Below are 17,344 nucleotides of genomic sequence, written 5' to 3' on the forward strand. Positions count from 1 at the left end.
TAAATAAAAAAAAAATTTGGTAACATGGATAGTAGTATAAAGAAAAGAATATTAGTGATTTTATGTAGGTTTAACAATAAAGTAGAAATATGCACTTAATTTAGAAGCTTACTACATAAGAGTTAGATCCAATACAATATTTCTGTTTTAATAATATATATTGAATTAAATATCATATCGTATATACGTCAAAAATCGATATTGTATATATTGACTAAACTAATACAAATCACTTAAACTTTATGGTTTATGCTTTAATAATATCGTTTATTTTGGTTCAAGTAAAATATGAACATAAATGTAGGATATTATTCTCACGAGACCGACCAGATTAGCCGATAGAATTTATTAAAAAAAATTAGGGCATTATCAAACCAACAAATCATTATATATTCCAAGTACATATATAGATTCATGATTATCACACTTAAAGAAAAGCGAATAATAGAATGAAGATCATTCTCTCTTTTAGGACACAATGGGCTTTCAATCCAGCATAAGTCCAACTTTAGAAGCGCACATTAATCAAAAACATAAAAGAGAGATGTTTAAAATGTTAACTAGGTTAAGATCCGCGCCTTGCGCGGGATAAACATTATATATAAAAATTATTTTATATATTATATGTTTCTAACATATTATGAAATAATAAATATATATTGAATAATTAAAAATTTAGTAACTATTACTTATATAATTAAATTGGTGCGAACATATAAATAAATTTTATTAATCCAAAAAATATTTTTTCTATTTGATATGGTATATAATTAAATTTAAATGATAGTAACATATATATAGTATATTTTAATATTAATATTTATGAAATGATGTTTTTTGCTCATATGTTTTTCTCATCATTTGTATATGTTATAGCAAAAAATTAAAAATACTGATAACAAAATTTTCACTTAGGATTAATAGGTTATGTAATTTATAATATTTTTAAGAAATAAGTTGTCAATATATTTTCAAAATTTTTATCAAAGTATTTTCAAAATTAAGATATTTATGTATTTTTTATGGCATATAATTTAATTTAAAATGATATATATATATATATATATATATATATATATTTATATATCTTTTATTTTTAATACTTATTAAATGAGACTTCAACTTATATGATTTTTTAATCATTTGTACCATGTCATAACAATATTTTAAACCATGGACCACAAATATAACATATAAAGAACTTTTTAATGTTTATTATATGGTTACTATGATTGTTTAATTTATTTTTATAGTTTAAAATTAAACAAATATAATATAAGATACACTTATTTTTATGAAATCTTTATTATTCCAAAATCATTAATTATCATATATACTTTAGCTATATTAAGAAATTCCGTGATTTTATTTAAGGAAATAATGAAGCACATTAATATTGTATTTATGGTTAGTTTAATAAAAAGCTTATTATATATTTAGATGGACCAACCTATTTCTATAAAGATTCTAAGAATCATTCTAGCGATGACACGTGACTACAAAAAATGTTGTAATGCTTCTCAAATAATATACCGGGGATGCTTGGGCCAATTTAAATTTTCCGTTTCCAGTGGCAAATCTGCATATTCATATATGAAGGCCATATCTAAAACTGCAATGAATGAACAACAAATACTTTCATTGCGGAAAAGGTTTAGTACAGAATAGGGAAACCAAGCAGAGCTTTTCTCGCTAAGGAGTTTGGTCTAACAAATTTCCTATATAGTAATTTATAGTAAAGATATTATCTATACTTCCATATTAGTTGGAAGCTTCCAATTTTGAAACAATCAGACTCCTATAGTTATGGTAATTAAATTTAAAACATATTTTCGTATATACTCCCTCCGTTCTACAAAGATAAACTTTTTAGTACTTTCACATATATTAAAAAAACACATTAAACTACCATAGTAAATATATTTTTTCTGTAATTTTCAATAACTTTTAAGCAATAGTAATTCAATAAAGTCAATTAATTTTCTTGAAGTTTACAATTTTTTCATAAAAAACACAAAAAAACATCTTTGTGAAACAATTTCTTTTTTTCTAAAAAGACTATCTCAATAAAACGGAGAGGGTATCACTCAAAATAGGAACAAATTAAAAGGAATGAATGCATAGAATGAATGAAACAAAATATTGCAATGAATGGTAACCACTAAAAAGAATGAGTATTTTTAATTAAAGTAATTTAGAAACTATTGTTTAAAAATATTTTAAATATAAAATATTCAAAATGATCCGCTAGTGTTTAAAAACATTTTAAATTTAAAATATTCAAAATGTTCCACTAGTGTTTTAAAACATTTTAGAAACTATTGTTTAAAAATATTTTAGAAACTATTGTTTAAAAACATTTTAAATATAAAACATTTTAAACTAGCCGTGATCCGCTAGTGTTTCTTGAACTTGACATGATATCTAACAAACACACATAAAATATTCATGTTATTTTCAATCTTAATACCCGTGTATTGTAATTTTCTCTTAAAAATTGTAAGAAACAAGTGTGTACCTCTTGCTGTAGAACTTTAGTTGATTGTATTAGTGTTGGTGAATACAATAATTCTCATATATATAGTGGAAGCAAACTAGACGTGAAAAGAGTCGAGAAAAAAAAATGTTAATTTTCTGTATAGTTCAACTCACGTTAATAGAGATTTGCTATTTTTTTATTTTCCATTTTGTTCCTAAATAAAGAGGAACGGAAAGAAATTGTACGTATTCCTTATATATCAAAAGTTACTTGTGAAAGGTGAAAAGAAAAATGAATGAATAGGAATACAGTGTTTCCTCTCGTTCCATTCCTTCTTAGCGGTCACCAGCGGTCACCAGTCAAATCCTGGAACACATCCTTAAAGAACTCCAGAGTTAAGCGTGCTTGAGCTGGAGTAGTGGAAGGATGGGTGACCTATCGGGAAGTGATTCGCGATAGCGTGCGAGTGAGGCCAAAGCATGGGAAAAGGTCGGGTGGTGATTGCAGGGTCAGTAAACAATGATTTCGAGCCTTTGGAAAATTAACGGACCGACCGTCAGACGGGATGGGGCCCACAGGCCGAGAGAGCGGGCGTGGGTGGCCCATTAGCCGTGGGCGGTCGGAGCGTTACAAGTGGTATCAGAGCTGGTTAGCCATCTCGGTTCTGACCCGAGAGGCGTCTTGAGATCTGTCGTGGGGCGCAACGAGGACGTTGCGTTCTTTGAGAGGGGTGAATTGTAACATCCCGAGTTGTGATATGTGAAAGGCTTAAGAGAATTGATTTGGCTACCTATGTCACCAAAGTTGACTTACCTTTTCCGGAACACATCCTGAAAGAACTCCAGAGTTAAGCGTGCTTGAGCTGGAGTAGTGGAAGGATGGGTGACCTATCGGGAAGTGATTCGCGATAGCGTGCGAGTGAGGTCAAAGCATGGGAAAAGGTCGGGTGGTGATTGCATGGTCAGTAAACAATGATTTCGAGCCTTTGGAAAATTAACGGACCGACCGTCAGACGGGATGGGGCCCACAGGCCGAGAGAGCGGGCGTGGGTGGCCCATTAGCCGTGGGCGGTCGGAGCGTTACACTTTTATTGGCTTAAAATTGTGGAACAAAGATAAACAAAAAAAATTATACAAATTTAATTGCCCCCTCCGCTGCTTAAACAATCCTTCATGTTAAAGCTATATTATGCAACTGATTGTGTGTTTTAGTGAAATGTTTATCATAGCTTATATAGCTAGCCTGTTGGAGGGTTATGTTTGTGATATTAGAGTTGGTTGGTCTTGTTTTTTTGTTTAACTATCGTGTCTATCCCTACCTTGATCAACCTTGGTTTTGTACTGTCTTATTTATATCAGTAATCAATAAGACACTACGCTCTTTTGGCTTAATTAATATAATTTCATTCGAAAAGTTGGATGTTTTTAAGCTTAAATAATAACATGAAAGGATCGTGGAACAGTTTGCCTAGGTTTTATTCGAAGAATCACAAGTTTAAGAAATCGTAACTTGAGAGTCTAGGTGAATTTCGATAATTATTACTCCTTCTGTATCAATATGTATAATGTTTTATACATATGCACAAGTCTAAGAGTAGGAGTTCGGGTACACGTTCGGGTTCGGGTCGGATATTTCGAATTTTTGGGTATTTCAGTATAGAGGTGTAGATCATGTTCGGATATATCTGTATTCCGGGTCGGGTCCATGTATTTTTAGTTCGGATTCGGTTATTTCGGATCGGTTCGGATATTTAGATTTTGCAAGAACAAAAATTAAAATTTCATTTTTCAATTTTTTGTATTTAAAAATATAACTTTCACTTAACTAATTTTTTTTAATAGGTTGAATGATTAATACATTTAGACATAATATCTTAAAACTAAAAAAAATACTAATATGGTTATTGTTTTTAAATTTTGGATGTAACTTTAGTTAATTCTTGAAAAAAAAACTAGACATTCATTTTAAGTGAGTAACAAATCATTTCCTCCGTAATTATATATATATATATATTATATGAACTTAAAGTATGTATAGTATTAATATAAATATTTTAAATGAAATAAGAGATATAAATTAGAAATATAAGGTTAGTAATACATATGTTCGGTTATCTTCGGATATTCATTCGGATTCGAATTTTACTCCTTTGGGTTTGGATTTCCAACCTCTCATAATTCAATACCCGTTCAGTTATTTTGCTATTTCGGTTCGGATTTTGGTTTGGATTTTTTGGATCGGTTCGGATACGGGTTCGGGTATCGGGTAAAATTCCCACCCATATGTACAACTATTAAAAAAGTTACTTTTGTCTTACAAATATTATTAAAATATAAATTAAAATTTATTTAACCAATTATAAAATATACTATAATATTATTAGCTACACAATCCCAATAACATTATTTGACAAGTCGCTTTCTCAGTTGTCGTTTTCATGTCAATTATCACAATGATTGATTACATAGATAGATGCACTTAATAAATGTAAAAATTTATTTAATTTTCATTAGTAACATTTATTTTTACTTCTTTTTTTAATAAAAGTTAATCAATGTTTTAATTTAAATTTCCTTTTATACAAAACATATACATAATAAAGGGATATATTTGTAAAATATACTCGATAATATTATTTGAGAAATCATTTTCTCACGTGTCACTCTCATGTTAATTATCACAATAGTTGATTATGCCCCTAATGAATTTAGAATTTTTACAAAATTTCCATTAGTAACAATTAATTATTTTTATTTCCTTTTTCTTAATAAAAGTTAATCAATGTTTTAATTTAAATTTCCTTTTATACAAAGCACATACATAATAAAAAGTAAATAATTGTAAAATATAATTGTATAGATTTTATATAAGTAGACGAACTTTTTTTTAATGTTTTTTATATTTTCCCAGACCAACATAAATAAAAAAATAACATATATAATTTTAAAGTAAATCGACATATATATATATATATATATACATAAAACATATCTTCACACAAAAAAATTAAAAAGAAAAGAATTTAGATATTATTTTTTAAAAGCTGATAACATTTTTATTATTAATATATGTTTTTATCAATGATTAAAAATAAAATAATTTTTAACAACATTAACTGATCATGTAATATCTTATTTTCAAAAGATTTAATTAAATAGATATTCTTAATGAACTAATTATACTTAAGTGTCATGAATGCAAGTACTTTTATTTCTGTTTCATATTTTATTTTACTTTAATTTAATTTTAAATAATTAAATAATAAATATTTATAAAATATAAAGCATATAGATTTTATATAATTATTTTATTTATTTTATTTATATTTTCCAACATCATTAAAATTTAAAACTTTAAAAATAAATAAATATATAATTATAATAAAAAATTTGTTATTTAAATAGTTCTTTTAAAATAATTTACTAAAAATAAACTAATTATTTAATATCATATTTTCAGAAATATTTATATCTTATGACTATTTTAAAATTAAATAAATATTTTAAAAATGTGAGATTGAATATAAATACGATGAATATATATATTTGATTAAATTATTAGAACTTTTTAGTAACAAAAACTGATCATTTAATATCATATTTTTGGTATAATTGTCTTTTCAAACTCTAATTGAATCACGAAATTTAAAAATTAGCGATTCGATTTATGCATTTTTGAATCCCTCAATACTTAAATATTATAAAATAACATGTATCAAATTATACATGATCTTACAACATATATTTATCAACGTAAGAAGAAAACTAAATTTAATTAAAAATATTATTTTTATTATTTTAGTTCAGTTAGACCCAAATTTGTTTGATTCAATTCAAAATTTTGAGATAACCCAATATAGTAAAATATAAATAACTAAACCAATAAAAGTATGAACAACCAAATCAGCCAATTAAGTTTGGCAAATATATTTTAAGAAATTATAGAAAACACACAACATTGGTATGATTCTAGTGTTGGCCAGCCTACTGAGAGTGCTGCCAGATTTTACAATTGGCTTACAGAGGTTTGTATATTGCAATTTGATATGTTTGGACGTATATTTTTTCCGTAGATGTTTGTGGCCTTGATACTCTGTGTTTCATGTTTTCAGGGAAACTAAGCGGGGTATAAGGTTAAGGTTTCAGTTAACAATTAACATATGGTGTGTTTGCTCTTGGTAATCACCAAGATAAAGTCGTAAGTGCACAAAAAAAGGTAGTGTCGTGACTCGTAAGAAATGTGTCTATTTCAATTTTATAGATTTTCTTCCAACTTTAACTGTAATTTGATTTCTTGGAACATGTCGGGATACTTCTTGATGAAGAGCCTGTTAAAAAGGTACATGACTATGTTTACATAGTATTCAAGTTTTATAAGCTTCACACACCAGAATCTGACTCAGTCTTGTGCTCAGTTTGGTGCTGGACCCTACTCAAACCCCAAGGCACAGTATTAATCTAAACCGATTTTGTGATCATAAGCTATTAATTAGTCATCTCGCATGTGTAAAATTTACGTGCAATAACATTGTATTCTTGCAGAAAATTTAAAGTAGGATATTTCTTATACGGTCGAATTGAAGAATTGAAGAAATAATATATAGAAAAAGACGAAGCACAGTCTTGCAAAGGGGATGGTCCCTTAGACATTGTTGGTCTAGATTGGGTCATGAAAAGAGTCCCCATCTTATTTCTACCCAACAAGCTCAGCTGCATATAGTAGCAATTACAATATTATGTGTTCCCAACAATAATTACACAAGAATCAAGTATCCAATGTTCATCATTCAATTACAATAGCATTCGTACAATGATTGTTGCTTTGATTCAAAATATGTTTCTGTATATTTATGTGAATATAATACAATAATTGGATACTAGACTTGTGAAGTGTGAGCGGATAAGTGCAAAAGCATTTATGTTCGAGGACATTATATATGTGTCTAGATGAAGCATGAATAATGAATAAATCCACTTCCTCTCCCATAGGCATCTCCAATCTCATTATATTTTTCATTCTAAATTTGAGTTTAGAGTAAAATTGTTCTAATGGTACTCTAGTTTTTTTTATAATAGAGTAAAAATGGTTTACTCTATATATAAATTAAATTGTTTTTTCTTTGTTCATCACTCGATTTTTCACTCTAAAATAGAATACCATTAAAGTATAACTCAACTCTGTTATAAAATTAATTTATTTTAGAGTGAACCATTAGAGATAATATTAGACTCCTTTATAAACTGACTAAAAGAGGAATAATAATGTCATTATTATTTTTTCTAACAGGCCTAGGCATTTTAATCTTGACCCGAAATCTGAATTTAGCCGACCCGAAAATAACTGATCCGAATTTTCTTATGCCACATTCAGTACTTATAATTTTAGTTATTGAATTTAGTATTTCGATTTATTAATATTTGTGAAATTTTAACGACCATTCTAATAGTACATATTTGTACCATCATTTTATTCATTTTGATTTATTATCTCATGTAAAATCGGTCGGCCAACATTTTAATCAACTTACGTATTTTGAGGTTTGATTTGATCCTCGCACCATGGTTTAATCGTTATTCTTGTTTATCTAATGAAAAGATTCATAAAAGTATCCAGCTAAATTTTGGTAATTTTTTTAATACTTAACCTTTTAGGTTAATACTTGAACTAATTATTTTGTTTATTTTAATAAATTAGTTTAAAAATTATCTAAACTATGCTCGTTTTAATTAAGTCTTAAATTCTTTTTTCCAAAATTCACAAAAAGATCTTTAAAATCCTCATCTCATTTCAAGCTTTATGAAATTTCCCCTTAATCTAATTGCTTTGCTTTTATTTGTCGTTGATTTGTGATTTCTATATTTTGTTTTCTTGGCCCTTTTTAGGTCCAGTAAATGGACCGGTGTATTGGGACGTGACTAAAAAGGCTTTCTCGAGAGTACATTCGTTGAAAGATTTCCCGATCCAACTCCTCCTCCGTTTCTCTGAGTTTCGTTCACACCTCCAGTACTCAAAAAAAAAATCTATGAAGAAGTTAGCGAGAACATTGACCATCTTTTGGCTTTACTACTTGCTCAGGTACACTAGAGTAAAAATTATTACGTTTGACAGATATTCATAATTAACTACTATTAGATTTAAGAGAAGCCAGAGCCGCAAGTGCAATTTAGTCTCAGTTTATATAGCTCACAACAGATGCCGGTTCATAGATATTATTACTATGCAACTTTTTAGTACCATTATCCTCCTCGTATTAGTCGCTTATGCTGGATCAACAATAGCAACATTTCATATCAATTCGTTTTATCGTAGACCTGTGCTCAGAATCTGTTCTCACTCGTGTTCTAGGCTTCCCAAGTTCCGGCGGGATGCTATCTGGCTTCCATTTGGGCCCCTTTAGTTTTGTGCAATCTATCTCGTGTATATTATATAATTATCATGTGTTACATGAGCCTAACGTTTGTATAATTATCTCGACTGGTCTATCTATGTGTAATAATTTCTCGACCGACTCAAACAGTACTTGACATTGGTGCATATTATCTATCAATCATAGATCGAAACAGATTGTCTAAACAAATACAAATCCATTACGAGGTGTAATAATATTGGCGTTGACTCAAGAATGAGATTCTCTTTTAAGTATTTTCATGGATGAAGAATTCAACAAGAAGATATAAATGTTCTCTCCAATAACTGCATCAGTGCTTCCAAAGTCGCTACAAAGTTGAAAAATATGATAAAGACGTTACAAGATTGTTCAATCCTCTTCATCAATGACTTTAGTGCCAAGACCAGAGAGACCTTCAGCAGGGATTTCAGCAACAGTGACAAGGGAGAAGAACTCTTCCTTGGCATCTTCATCATCATTTCTCTTACGAGCAACTCGGACTCTGATCCTTCTAGGAGGACCTCTGATACCTCTGCTCCAAATCTGCTTGTTCAGCTTCACATCCACTCTCACATCCTTTGTCCCCATTGCCTTCTCTGCAAACTTCCTTATCTCCTTGATTGCCTTTGGAGCCTTCTTCTTGAAGGTACTGTTTTAACACACACAATTCAAACTTTCCCAAGTCAAACCCCAACAGATGCATAGAAGGTTAATTTTATGTCGGAACACTTACCAGCTATGAAGGCGTCTGTGAAGATTGATGGTGTACTCTCTGGTCACCACCTCCTCTTTCCTTCCCTTCTTTTCCGACATTTTTATGTCTCTTTATCTCTGTTCCTGCGTATATACAAACTCAAACCGGTTAAACTCAGATAGGTTTTTATCTATATAGCCCAATCAGCTCACTGTTTGTTCACTACACATCACTTGATTGCCAAACAAATGAAGGAATATATGTATAAGAATCAACTGGTCTAAATATAAAACGAAGATAAGCGAAATAAAGTTAAAGACAGTGAGAGACACATACCTTCGCTTCTGCAAGAACGCCGAGATAGAGAGACGGTGGGGGCGGAGGAGTCGTTGGCTTATATGCGGCGCTCAGTAAGTTACCCTAGTCGATTTAATGGGCTTTTTAATCTCTCACTTTTATAGCCCAATTATGAATTTCTGAACTGATTCTTTCTGTAATTACGTACACTAGATGATAACTAGATAAATATATTCTACAAAACAACTCATTGATCAAACTGGGCGTTTGGTCTAGTGGTATGATTCTCGCTTTGGGTGCGAGAGGTCCCGAGTTCGATTCTCGGAACGCCCCTTTTTTAATGTGAAGTTTGCTATGATGACTGACTATGAGCAAGCATTACTGTACGAGACGAGGACCACAATCAGAAGCGACTCTAGTGGACTGCTTAATAATAAGTGAGGAACATACAAACACTAGTTTAGATTTTTTATTTAATGTATTTTTTGACACACACTTTAGTATAGCCTAAAACATTAGTCTTTCTTAGTAACCAACAACAAACACTTTTGGCATAAAACATCATTTAAGTTTGCACATAGTGATCCCATGACCAAGAGCAACTTGCGAGATCTGCACACGCTTATCAGCCGAGAGTTTCTTGTTCAGCTCATGGGCTATTCTCTTGCCTTGTATCTTCCCCTCGGGATTGGACGAGTCAGCAACTGATCCTCCCCACAGAGTTTTGTCATACACTATAATCCCACAAACCTTGATCAATCTCATAAGCCTCTCATGGTAGTTCCAGTAACTCCCCTTGTCTGCATCATCCACAAATGCGAAATCAAATCCACCCTCGTTCTCTTTCTGCCATCACAAACATCAAACACACAAAAGACCATAGTCAAGATACTGAACCAAACGTGAGTAACAAGAAATGTACACAGAGGAAAGAAGATAGAAGCTATACATGGTTTAAAAGCTCGTCGAGGACTGGAAGAGGTTCAGACTTTCTGAAATCAATCTTGTCTTCAACACCAGCCTTCTTGATAACCGGCAACCCTAGTTCATACGAGCTTCTGTTCACATTAATGGCTATAGCCTGAAAAAAATTGTGAGTACTAAATCAGTAGCAGAGTGAAAAAACTTGTGTATTTTAATCCTTGGTCATGTCTAACACACCTTGCCATCTTCTGGTAGTGTAAGAGCAGTGAGGAGAAGAGAGTATCCAGTTCCCAAGTTCGATCGTCTTCCTTGCATTTACCAGTTTAAGCAGCATATCTATTAACTGGCAAACGTCCGGTGCAGCAGCCATGATAGCCAGAGCGTGGTTATGAGTAAGGATCCTAAGCTCCTTGAGGGCGTCTTGTTCGCGTGGGTACACACTCGTCTCCAGTATATACTGCATGCAAACATTTTCAAACAAAAGTTATTAGAAAAATGGAAACCCTAACGAGAGAAAAGGTGGTGATGATGAATTTGAAGGGGGGCACACCTTGTAGAGCTCTTTACTCTGGAGCAATCCCTTGGAAAAATCTGATGCATTAGCTTCATCGTTAGCCATTGTAATCGCAGTTTCTTTTTCCCAAACACACACAAGTACCTGGCCATGGAACAGTGATATAGATAAGTAAACGTACCATAACTTTAGACATTAAGCAGAGAACAATCTTTTTATATATTTTCAAGGAAATATCTCTAAATACATGCATGTTCGATATGACTAACATATGATCATTTGCCTATCTGAAACGTGTTTCTTCTAAAACCATTAGAACATACCAATCATTCAACATTTTCTATCAGTAGATTATAACATAGAGGTTACGATGGGTCAAACACTCATACAGAAACGAAGCATTATAGAGAGAAGAAGACTAAAAACGAAGAAGGATTGAGAGAGAAAGTACCAGAGTGCTTAAGTCTTAGTTTCTGAATCTTCCACTACAATGCAGGTTTGAATTTATAGGACAAGGTACACCGAACAGTCGTCGTCACAATCAGATTTTACTCTTCTCTGTCAAGACTGGTAAGTGTTGACGTATCAGTGTACCATCAGGAATGAGATATCTTACCAAACAGTCCAACACACAGTTTAAGAGTGCCAAGCTTTTTTGTTGTACTACTATATCTTGTTTCTATTATCTCTATTGTGAGCATGAAAAATGGTAGTGCCATTAATGGAATCATCTTCCTTTCTATAAAGAGGAACCTACAAAGGAAACGCGTGCCTAATGGCTTTACTTCGCATGTAAGTTGTAAGTGTGGACGCATCAGTGTATTAAATCAGGAATGAGACATCTTACCAAACGGTAACGATGATACACACACTAACGAAACTGTCAAACGAAGAGAAAACATGTTGTCTATTAGTTTACAAAAAAAACATGTTGTCTATTGATATTATTAAGATTTAAGAGCTAGCATGAGTGATGATGCCTCAGCTTCAAACATGTTTGTATTAAAATTATCCAGAGACAGAAAAAGAAATCAAATTCTGCCTCTAATGCGATAATAAACCGCTAGTTTATGGATTTCAAAAGCTTTTTTAGCGTTCAATGGTTTGAAATTAAAAGGCATGTTTGTTCATGGGAGTTGCTTCGTTTCTTCAAGGGTAGTAGCAGACTAGCAGTGGCGGATCCAGTGGGGTCATTTATCATATAAATATATTTAAATTATATTAATTGTAATAAATATAAAATAATATTTATGTCATATATTATAGTATTAAATATATATATACGCTTAAAATGTGTAAACCATTTTAAAAAACTAAAACAAAACAGAAAAATTACATATTGTAATTAGATAAATATAATAAAAAAAATTCTTGATAAAATAACTATGTTCTTAAAATTAAATATTATGTATAAGCTAGTTAATTGTGTTTGTTTGTCTTGATGAAATAGTTAAACTACTAAATAGACAATTTTATCATATGTGAATATCATAGTTGTCTATATTGTAAGATATGAAATGCAACTATATAAATTGCACAAGAAATTTATGGAACTTTTTGTGGTATTTAATGACATGGAAAACGTATTAATCAGATAGAGCAAGAAAAAAAGTATTAAGCAAATGAAAAAGGGAAAATTGCATCTAGTAGCTAGAGAAAAAAAAACAAAATTCACAAAATAACTAAAATCTCATTCTCTCTCCCCTTCTTTCGTCCTATCTCTCTCTACTCTCTCTCTTAAAAACTAATTTTAGTATTTTTTTTGGTTATTTTAAAAATAACCCCATGAAAAAGTAGTTTTCAGAAAGAAAGAAAAAAACAAATCAAAAAGTAAATAGAGAACGTGTAGGAGACTTTTACTGAATGACGTGTTTAGCAAGCAGCAACACTGAAAAGACTCTAATTAAGAAATCTACACTAGATGAAGATAGCTATGAAAAATATAAACAAATTGTTTAAAACAATGAAACAACTAATAAACCCGAGTTCGATTGTCAGAACGCCCCTTTTAAGAATGTAAATATTTGTCATGAGCAACCAAGACTGTACGAGGACCACAACCAGATAGAATATGGAACGAGTCTAGTGGACTGATTTCTTCATAACTTTTAAAACATAGAAATAGCCAAACTCAATAAGAGAGGAACATACAACTAGTTTAGTGTTTGTTCATGAATATATTAGTCTTTATTTGTAACGAACAACAAACACTTATTGGCATAAAACATCATTTAACATAGTCTCCTACAGATAGTGATCCCATCACCAAGAGCAGCTTGCGAGATCTGCACACGCTTATCAGCCGAGAGTTTCTTGTTCAGATCGAGGATTGCTTTCTTGCCTTCTCTCTTCCCCTCGGGCGTGGACGAGTCAGGTTCAGCAACTGATCCTCCCCACAGAGTGTTGTCATACACTATGATCCCACCAACCTTGATCAGTCTCACAAGCCTCTCATGGTAGTTCCAGTAACTCACCTTGTCTGCATCCACAAATGCGAAATCAAATCCACCCTCGTTCTCTTTCTGCCATCACAAACACACAAAGACCATCGTCAAGATACTGAACCAAACGTGAGTAACAAGAAAGATACACACTATGTAGAAAGAAGCTATACATGGTTTAAAAGCTCGTCGAGGACAGGAAGAGCTTCAGACTCTCTGAAATCAATCTTGTCTTCAACACCAGCCTTCTTGATGACTGGCAACCCTATCTCATATGTGCTTCTGTTCACATCAATGGCTATAACCTGCAAAATCTTGTGTACTAAATCAGTAGGAGAAATACAAAAACATAACACAATGAAAAACTTTTGTCCAATATTCACATACCTTGCCATCTTCTGGTAATGTAAGAGCAGTGAGGAGAAGAGAGTATCCAGTGAAAACCCCAACTTCGATAGTCTTCCTTGCATTTACAAGATTCAGCAGCATCTCCATTAGCTGGCCAGCGTCCGGTGCAGTAGCCATATTAGCCATAGGATGGTTATGAGTAACGCTCCTAAGCTCTTTGAGAGCCTCTGGCTCGCGTGGGTACACACTCGTCTCCAGTATATACTGCAACATGTTTTTCAAAGAAAGTTATCAGAAAAAAGCGGAAAGTTAAAACGTGAGAAAACGTAGTGATGAATATGTATGGGGGGCGCACTTTGTAGAGCTCTTCACTCTGGAGCAATCCCTTGGAAAAATCTGATGCCTTAGCTTCATCCTTAGCCATTGCAATCGCAGTTTCTTTTCCCAAAACACACTCAAGTACCTGGCCAAGGAACAATGACATATAGATAAGTAACCATGCAATGATTTAAGACATTATGAAGAGAAAAGTGTTCATTACGAAAAGATACATTACAGAGAGAAGAAGACTAATAACGAAGAACGATCGAGAGAGAGAGAGAGTACCAGAGTGCTTAAGTCTCAGCTTCTGATCTTTCACTACAATGCAGGTTTGACTTTATAGGAAATTGTTAAAGTACACTGAACATGTGTCAAGACCTGATTTTCTTCCTTTGATAAAGGAGGAATCTACGTAGGAAAGGCGTGCCTAATGGCCTTTTACTCTTCTCTGTCAAGACTGGTAAGTGTTTGACGTATCAGTGTGTACCATCATGAATGAGATATCTTACCAAACAGTCCAAACACAGTCTAAAAGTGCCAAAGCTTTGTTGTACGATCTCTTGTTTCTATTATCTCTATTGTGAGCATGAAAATGGTAGTCCCATTAGAGGGATGACTAGATGCAATGTGATTATATTCCTTTGTATAAAAGAGGAACCTACAAAGGAAAGGCGTGCCTAGTGGCTTTTACTCTTCTCTAGTAAGGTTGACGGATTAGTGTATTATCAGTAATGAGACATCTTACCAAACGATAACGATGATGAAAATGACAAACCAAGAGCAAACATTTTTCTATTGATATTATTAAGTGCTAGCATGAGTGATGATGCCTCAGCTTCAAAACTTGTGTGTATTAAAATTATCCGGAGAGAAAAATAAATCGATTTTTTTGGCTCTAGTGCGATAATAAACCGCCGGTTTATTGAATTAAAAAAAGCTTTCTTAGAGTTCAATGGTTTTAAAAGGCATGTTCGTTCATGTGGGGTTGCTTCGTTTCTTCAAGGGTAGTAGCCAGTGAAAGTAAAGCCTCTTCCAACGATCTCACCTGCACAGTACCAGGCGAAGCATTCCAGACCAAAAAGTGCTGCGATTCCAGCATCTTCAACCTTCAAATCCGCCCTATTCTTCCACAAGCCTTTCACGTGATCCACTTCCTTCCAGAACAGCTCTGTACGTCCAGGGATGCTACCATCCAAGGAAAGAAAGAGAAAAAAAGTCAGTCACAGGAACAAAGAGGAAGTACAGTTGTTACTGAACACCATATCTAGAAACACTGTAAAGACCTTGATCAAGAAATCTACACTAACACTTCTCTATAAGCACTGAAATGCTGGTATCTAGTGACATGCATCAAAGCAGGTACTTTAAATATGTGTTGTTTATAGTCCATAACCATCACTAAAACTAACAGATAACGAGCTCCTAAGAATCTCTGCATCCTTCAATATCCCCATCAAAGCAACCATGGAAGAGAAACAGAAACCAAACCCTTCACAGCATAATAACAAACAACAGATAAAGCTTTAACCTTTACTACACAAAGAAAGCTATTAAACAGCAGTGCTTAGGTACAATATTGCTGCAAATTCTACCCTGCAAGAAGTCCAGGTACCACACAATTCTCTCATCTAACAAACACATCAAACCGAATCCAGGATCAGAAACAGACCTAGCAAGGCGAGTGTAGAGAAGCTGCTTAGACAACTCATTGCATTTCTCAACAGTGGCTGGCTCCTGGATATAGTGCTTGTTCTTCTCCAGCAACTGTTTGTAGTAAGTCGTGCCGTGCTTCGACACAAACTTTGATGCTTCACAGGCTTTGGACTTCAGTTGTAGCAACTTTGACGCCATCTTTTCAAAAGCTCTTTCCTAAGCCAGAAAAAAAAAACAATTTGGGTTTACAAATCAAAAGAGACACCAATGGATGAAGCAGTAGCAGCCATTTATGTGACATCTATATAAGTGGTAACACCTAGAAAACTTATACTCCAGTTCCATTATCAAATGCAATCAAACGATCTAAAACAAACACTAATCATCGATCGATATAGTTTGACCTAAATCAATAAATGTCGACCAAGCTAATCATCGAAAGTTAAGATCATTCCAAATTAGCAGACCTCGGGAAGACTAAACTATCACTCTGTAAGCACACACACACTCAATCAAATCACTCATCAAAGCAAGCGACTCGAAAGCGCAGATCTATCAGTCAAATTACCAAAAAGTGAAAAAGTGGAAACGAAGAGATGTAACTTCGATCACCTTGCTGATTTCGACGGCGACGGAGACTGAACTGGCGGTGTCGCTGTTGCCGGAGAACAAAGAGCGCAGCAGCTGGATCAATGGAATCCCTAGGCTTGTGGAGTTTTGGGAGGTTTTTGTTTTCTCCGATAACAATGGTATGGGCCTTTCTGTTACATCTTACGAACACACGGCCCATGGTTTATTAATTAGTGGCAAGTTTATTTCACTAGCTAACAACATTCCCTTTTAAAAAAATTATAATTTGGATTTTGTGATTTGTATGTTACACACTTCAAATAAAAGGTTAAACGTTTCACTCTTACACCAGATAAATATGAAACCAACAAAATGGCGCTAACATTTGACTTGAATTGGTGTGAGGTCTTAAAAACACATATAATTTCATCATTACGCATTAACCTACACAACTTGGAATTGTTAAGTTGTAATTTATGTGTGTGTGTAATAATATATATTAGAGTATGATCTGTGCATCTGCAAATGTTTTTTTCACTTTAATCTTAAAATTTAGAGAAAAAGACTAGGATAGCACTAAACCCAGTTTTTGTTCCCAAAGTAGCACTCAAGACTCAAAGTCACAAAAATAGGTTTTATTAAAGAGGTAAATATACACTTATACCTTTGGGTTAATTAATCCAAACCTTAGGGTTTAGAGTTAAGGGTGGAGTTT

At 32.7% G+C, this 17,344-nt stretch overlaps 3 protein-coding genes, 1 non-coding gene and 1 pseudogene across 9 annotated transcripts; 1 reads left to right on the forward strand and 4 right to left on the reverse strand.

Annotated features, from left to right (window-relative positions):
* Positions 1-9,090: 9,090 nt before the first annotated feature.
* Positions 9,091-10,050, reverse strand: LOC103865949 (60S ribosomal protein L31-3). Its single transcript, XM_009143821.3, has 3 exons — positions 9,898-10,050; positions 9,601-9,704; positions 9,091-9,516 (listed from the first exon to the last, which is right to left on the reverse strand). The coding sequence occupies exons 2-3, from the start codon at positions 9,678-9,680 to the stop codon at positions 9,237-9,239; spliced, it is 360 nt and encodes a 119-aa protein (XP_009142069.1). The 5' UTR covers positions 9,681-9,704; positions 9,898-10,050; the 3' UTR covers positions 9,091-9,236.
* Positions 10,051-10,119: 69 nt separating this feature from the next.
* On the forward strand, positions 10,120-10,191 carry TRNAP-UGG. Its single transcript has one exon. It is a non-coding gene; the product is annotated as a tRNA-Pro (tRNA).
* Positions 10,192-10,305: 114 nt separating this feature from the next.
* Positions 10,306-13,043, reverse strand: LOC103865959 (annotated as a pseudogene).
* Positions 13,044-13,368: 325 nt separating this feature from the next.
* LOC103865968 (probable caffeoyl-CoA O-methyltransferase At4g26220) lies at positions 13,369-14,921 on the reverse strand. Of its 5 annotated transcripts, none has more exons than XM_009143842.3 (5): positions 14,692-14,921; positions 14,441-14,548; positions 14,125-14,349; positions 13,911-14,042; positions 13,369-13,818 (listed from the first exon to the last, which is right to left on the reverse strand). In XM_009143842.3, the coding sequence occupies exons 2-5, from the start codon at positions 14,507-14,509 to the stop codon at positions 13,528-13,530; spliced, it is 717 nt and encodes a 238-aa protein (XP_009142090.2). In that variant the 5' UTR covers positions 14,510-14,548; positions 14,692-14,921; the 3' UTR covers positions 13,369-13,527. The 5 variants fall into 5 exon arrangements, with proteins under 5 accessions (XP_009142090.2, XP_009142098.1, XP_033148546.1 ...); XM_009143850.3 differs by having other exon boundaries at positions 13,911-14,051; XM_033292655.1 differs by having other exon boundaries at positions 13,911-14,051; positions 14,662-14,921.
* A 252-nt stretch (positions 14,922-15,173) lies between these two features.
* Positions 15,174-16,879, reverse strand: LOC103865990. Of its 2 annotated transcripts, none has more exons than XM_009143866.3 (3): positions 16,672-16,879; positions 16,076-16,275; positions 15,174-15,591 (listed from the first exon to the last, which is right to left on the reverse strand). In XM_009143866.3, exons 2-3 carry the CDS (start codon positions 16,255-16,257, stop codon positions 15,405-15,407), a joined length of 369 nt encoding a protein of 122 aa, XP_009142114.1. In that variant the 5' UTR covers positions 16,258-16,275; positions 16,672-16,879; the 3' UTR covers positions 15,174-15,404. The 2 variants fall into 2 exon arrangements, with proteins under 2 accessions (XP_009142114.1, XP_009142119.1); XM_009143871.3 differs by having other exon boundaries at positions 16,076-16,270; positions 16,672-16,811.
* Positions 16,880-17,344: the final 465 nt, after the last annotated feature.

Source organism: Brassica rapa, chromosome A01 (assembly GCF_000309985.2).
Source record: "Brassica rapa cultivar Chiifu-401-42 chromosome A01, CAAS_Brap_v3.01, whole genome shotgun sequence".
Lineage (NCBI taxonomy): Eukaryota > Viridiplantae > Streptophyta > Magnoliopsida > Brassicales > Brassicaceae > Brassica > Brassica rapa.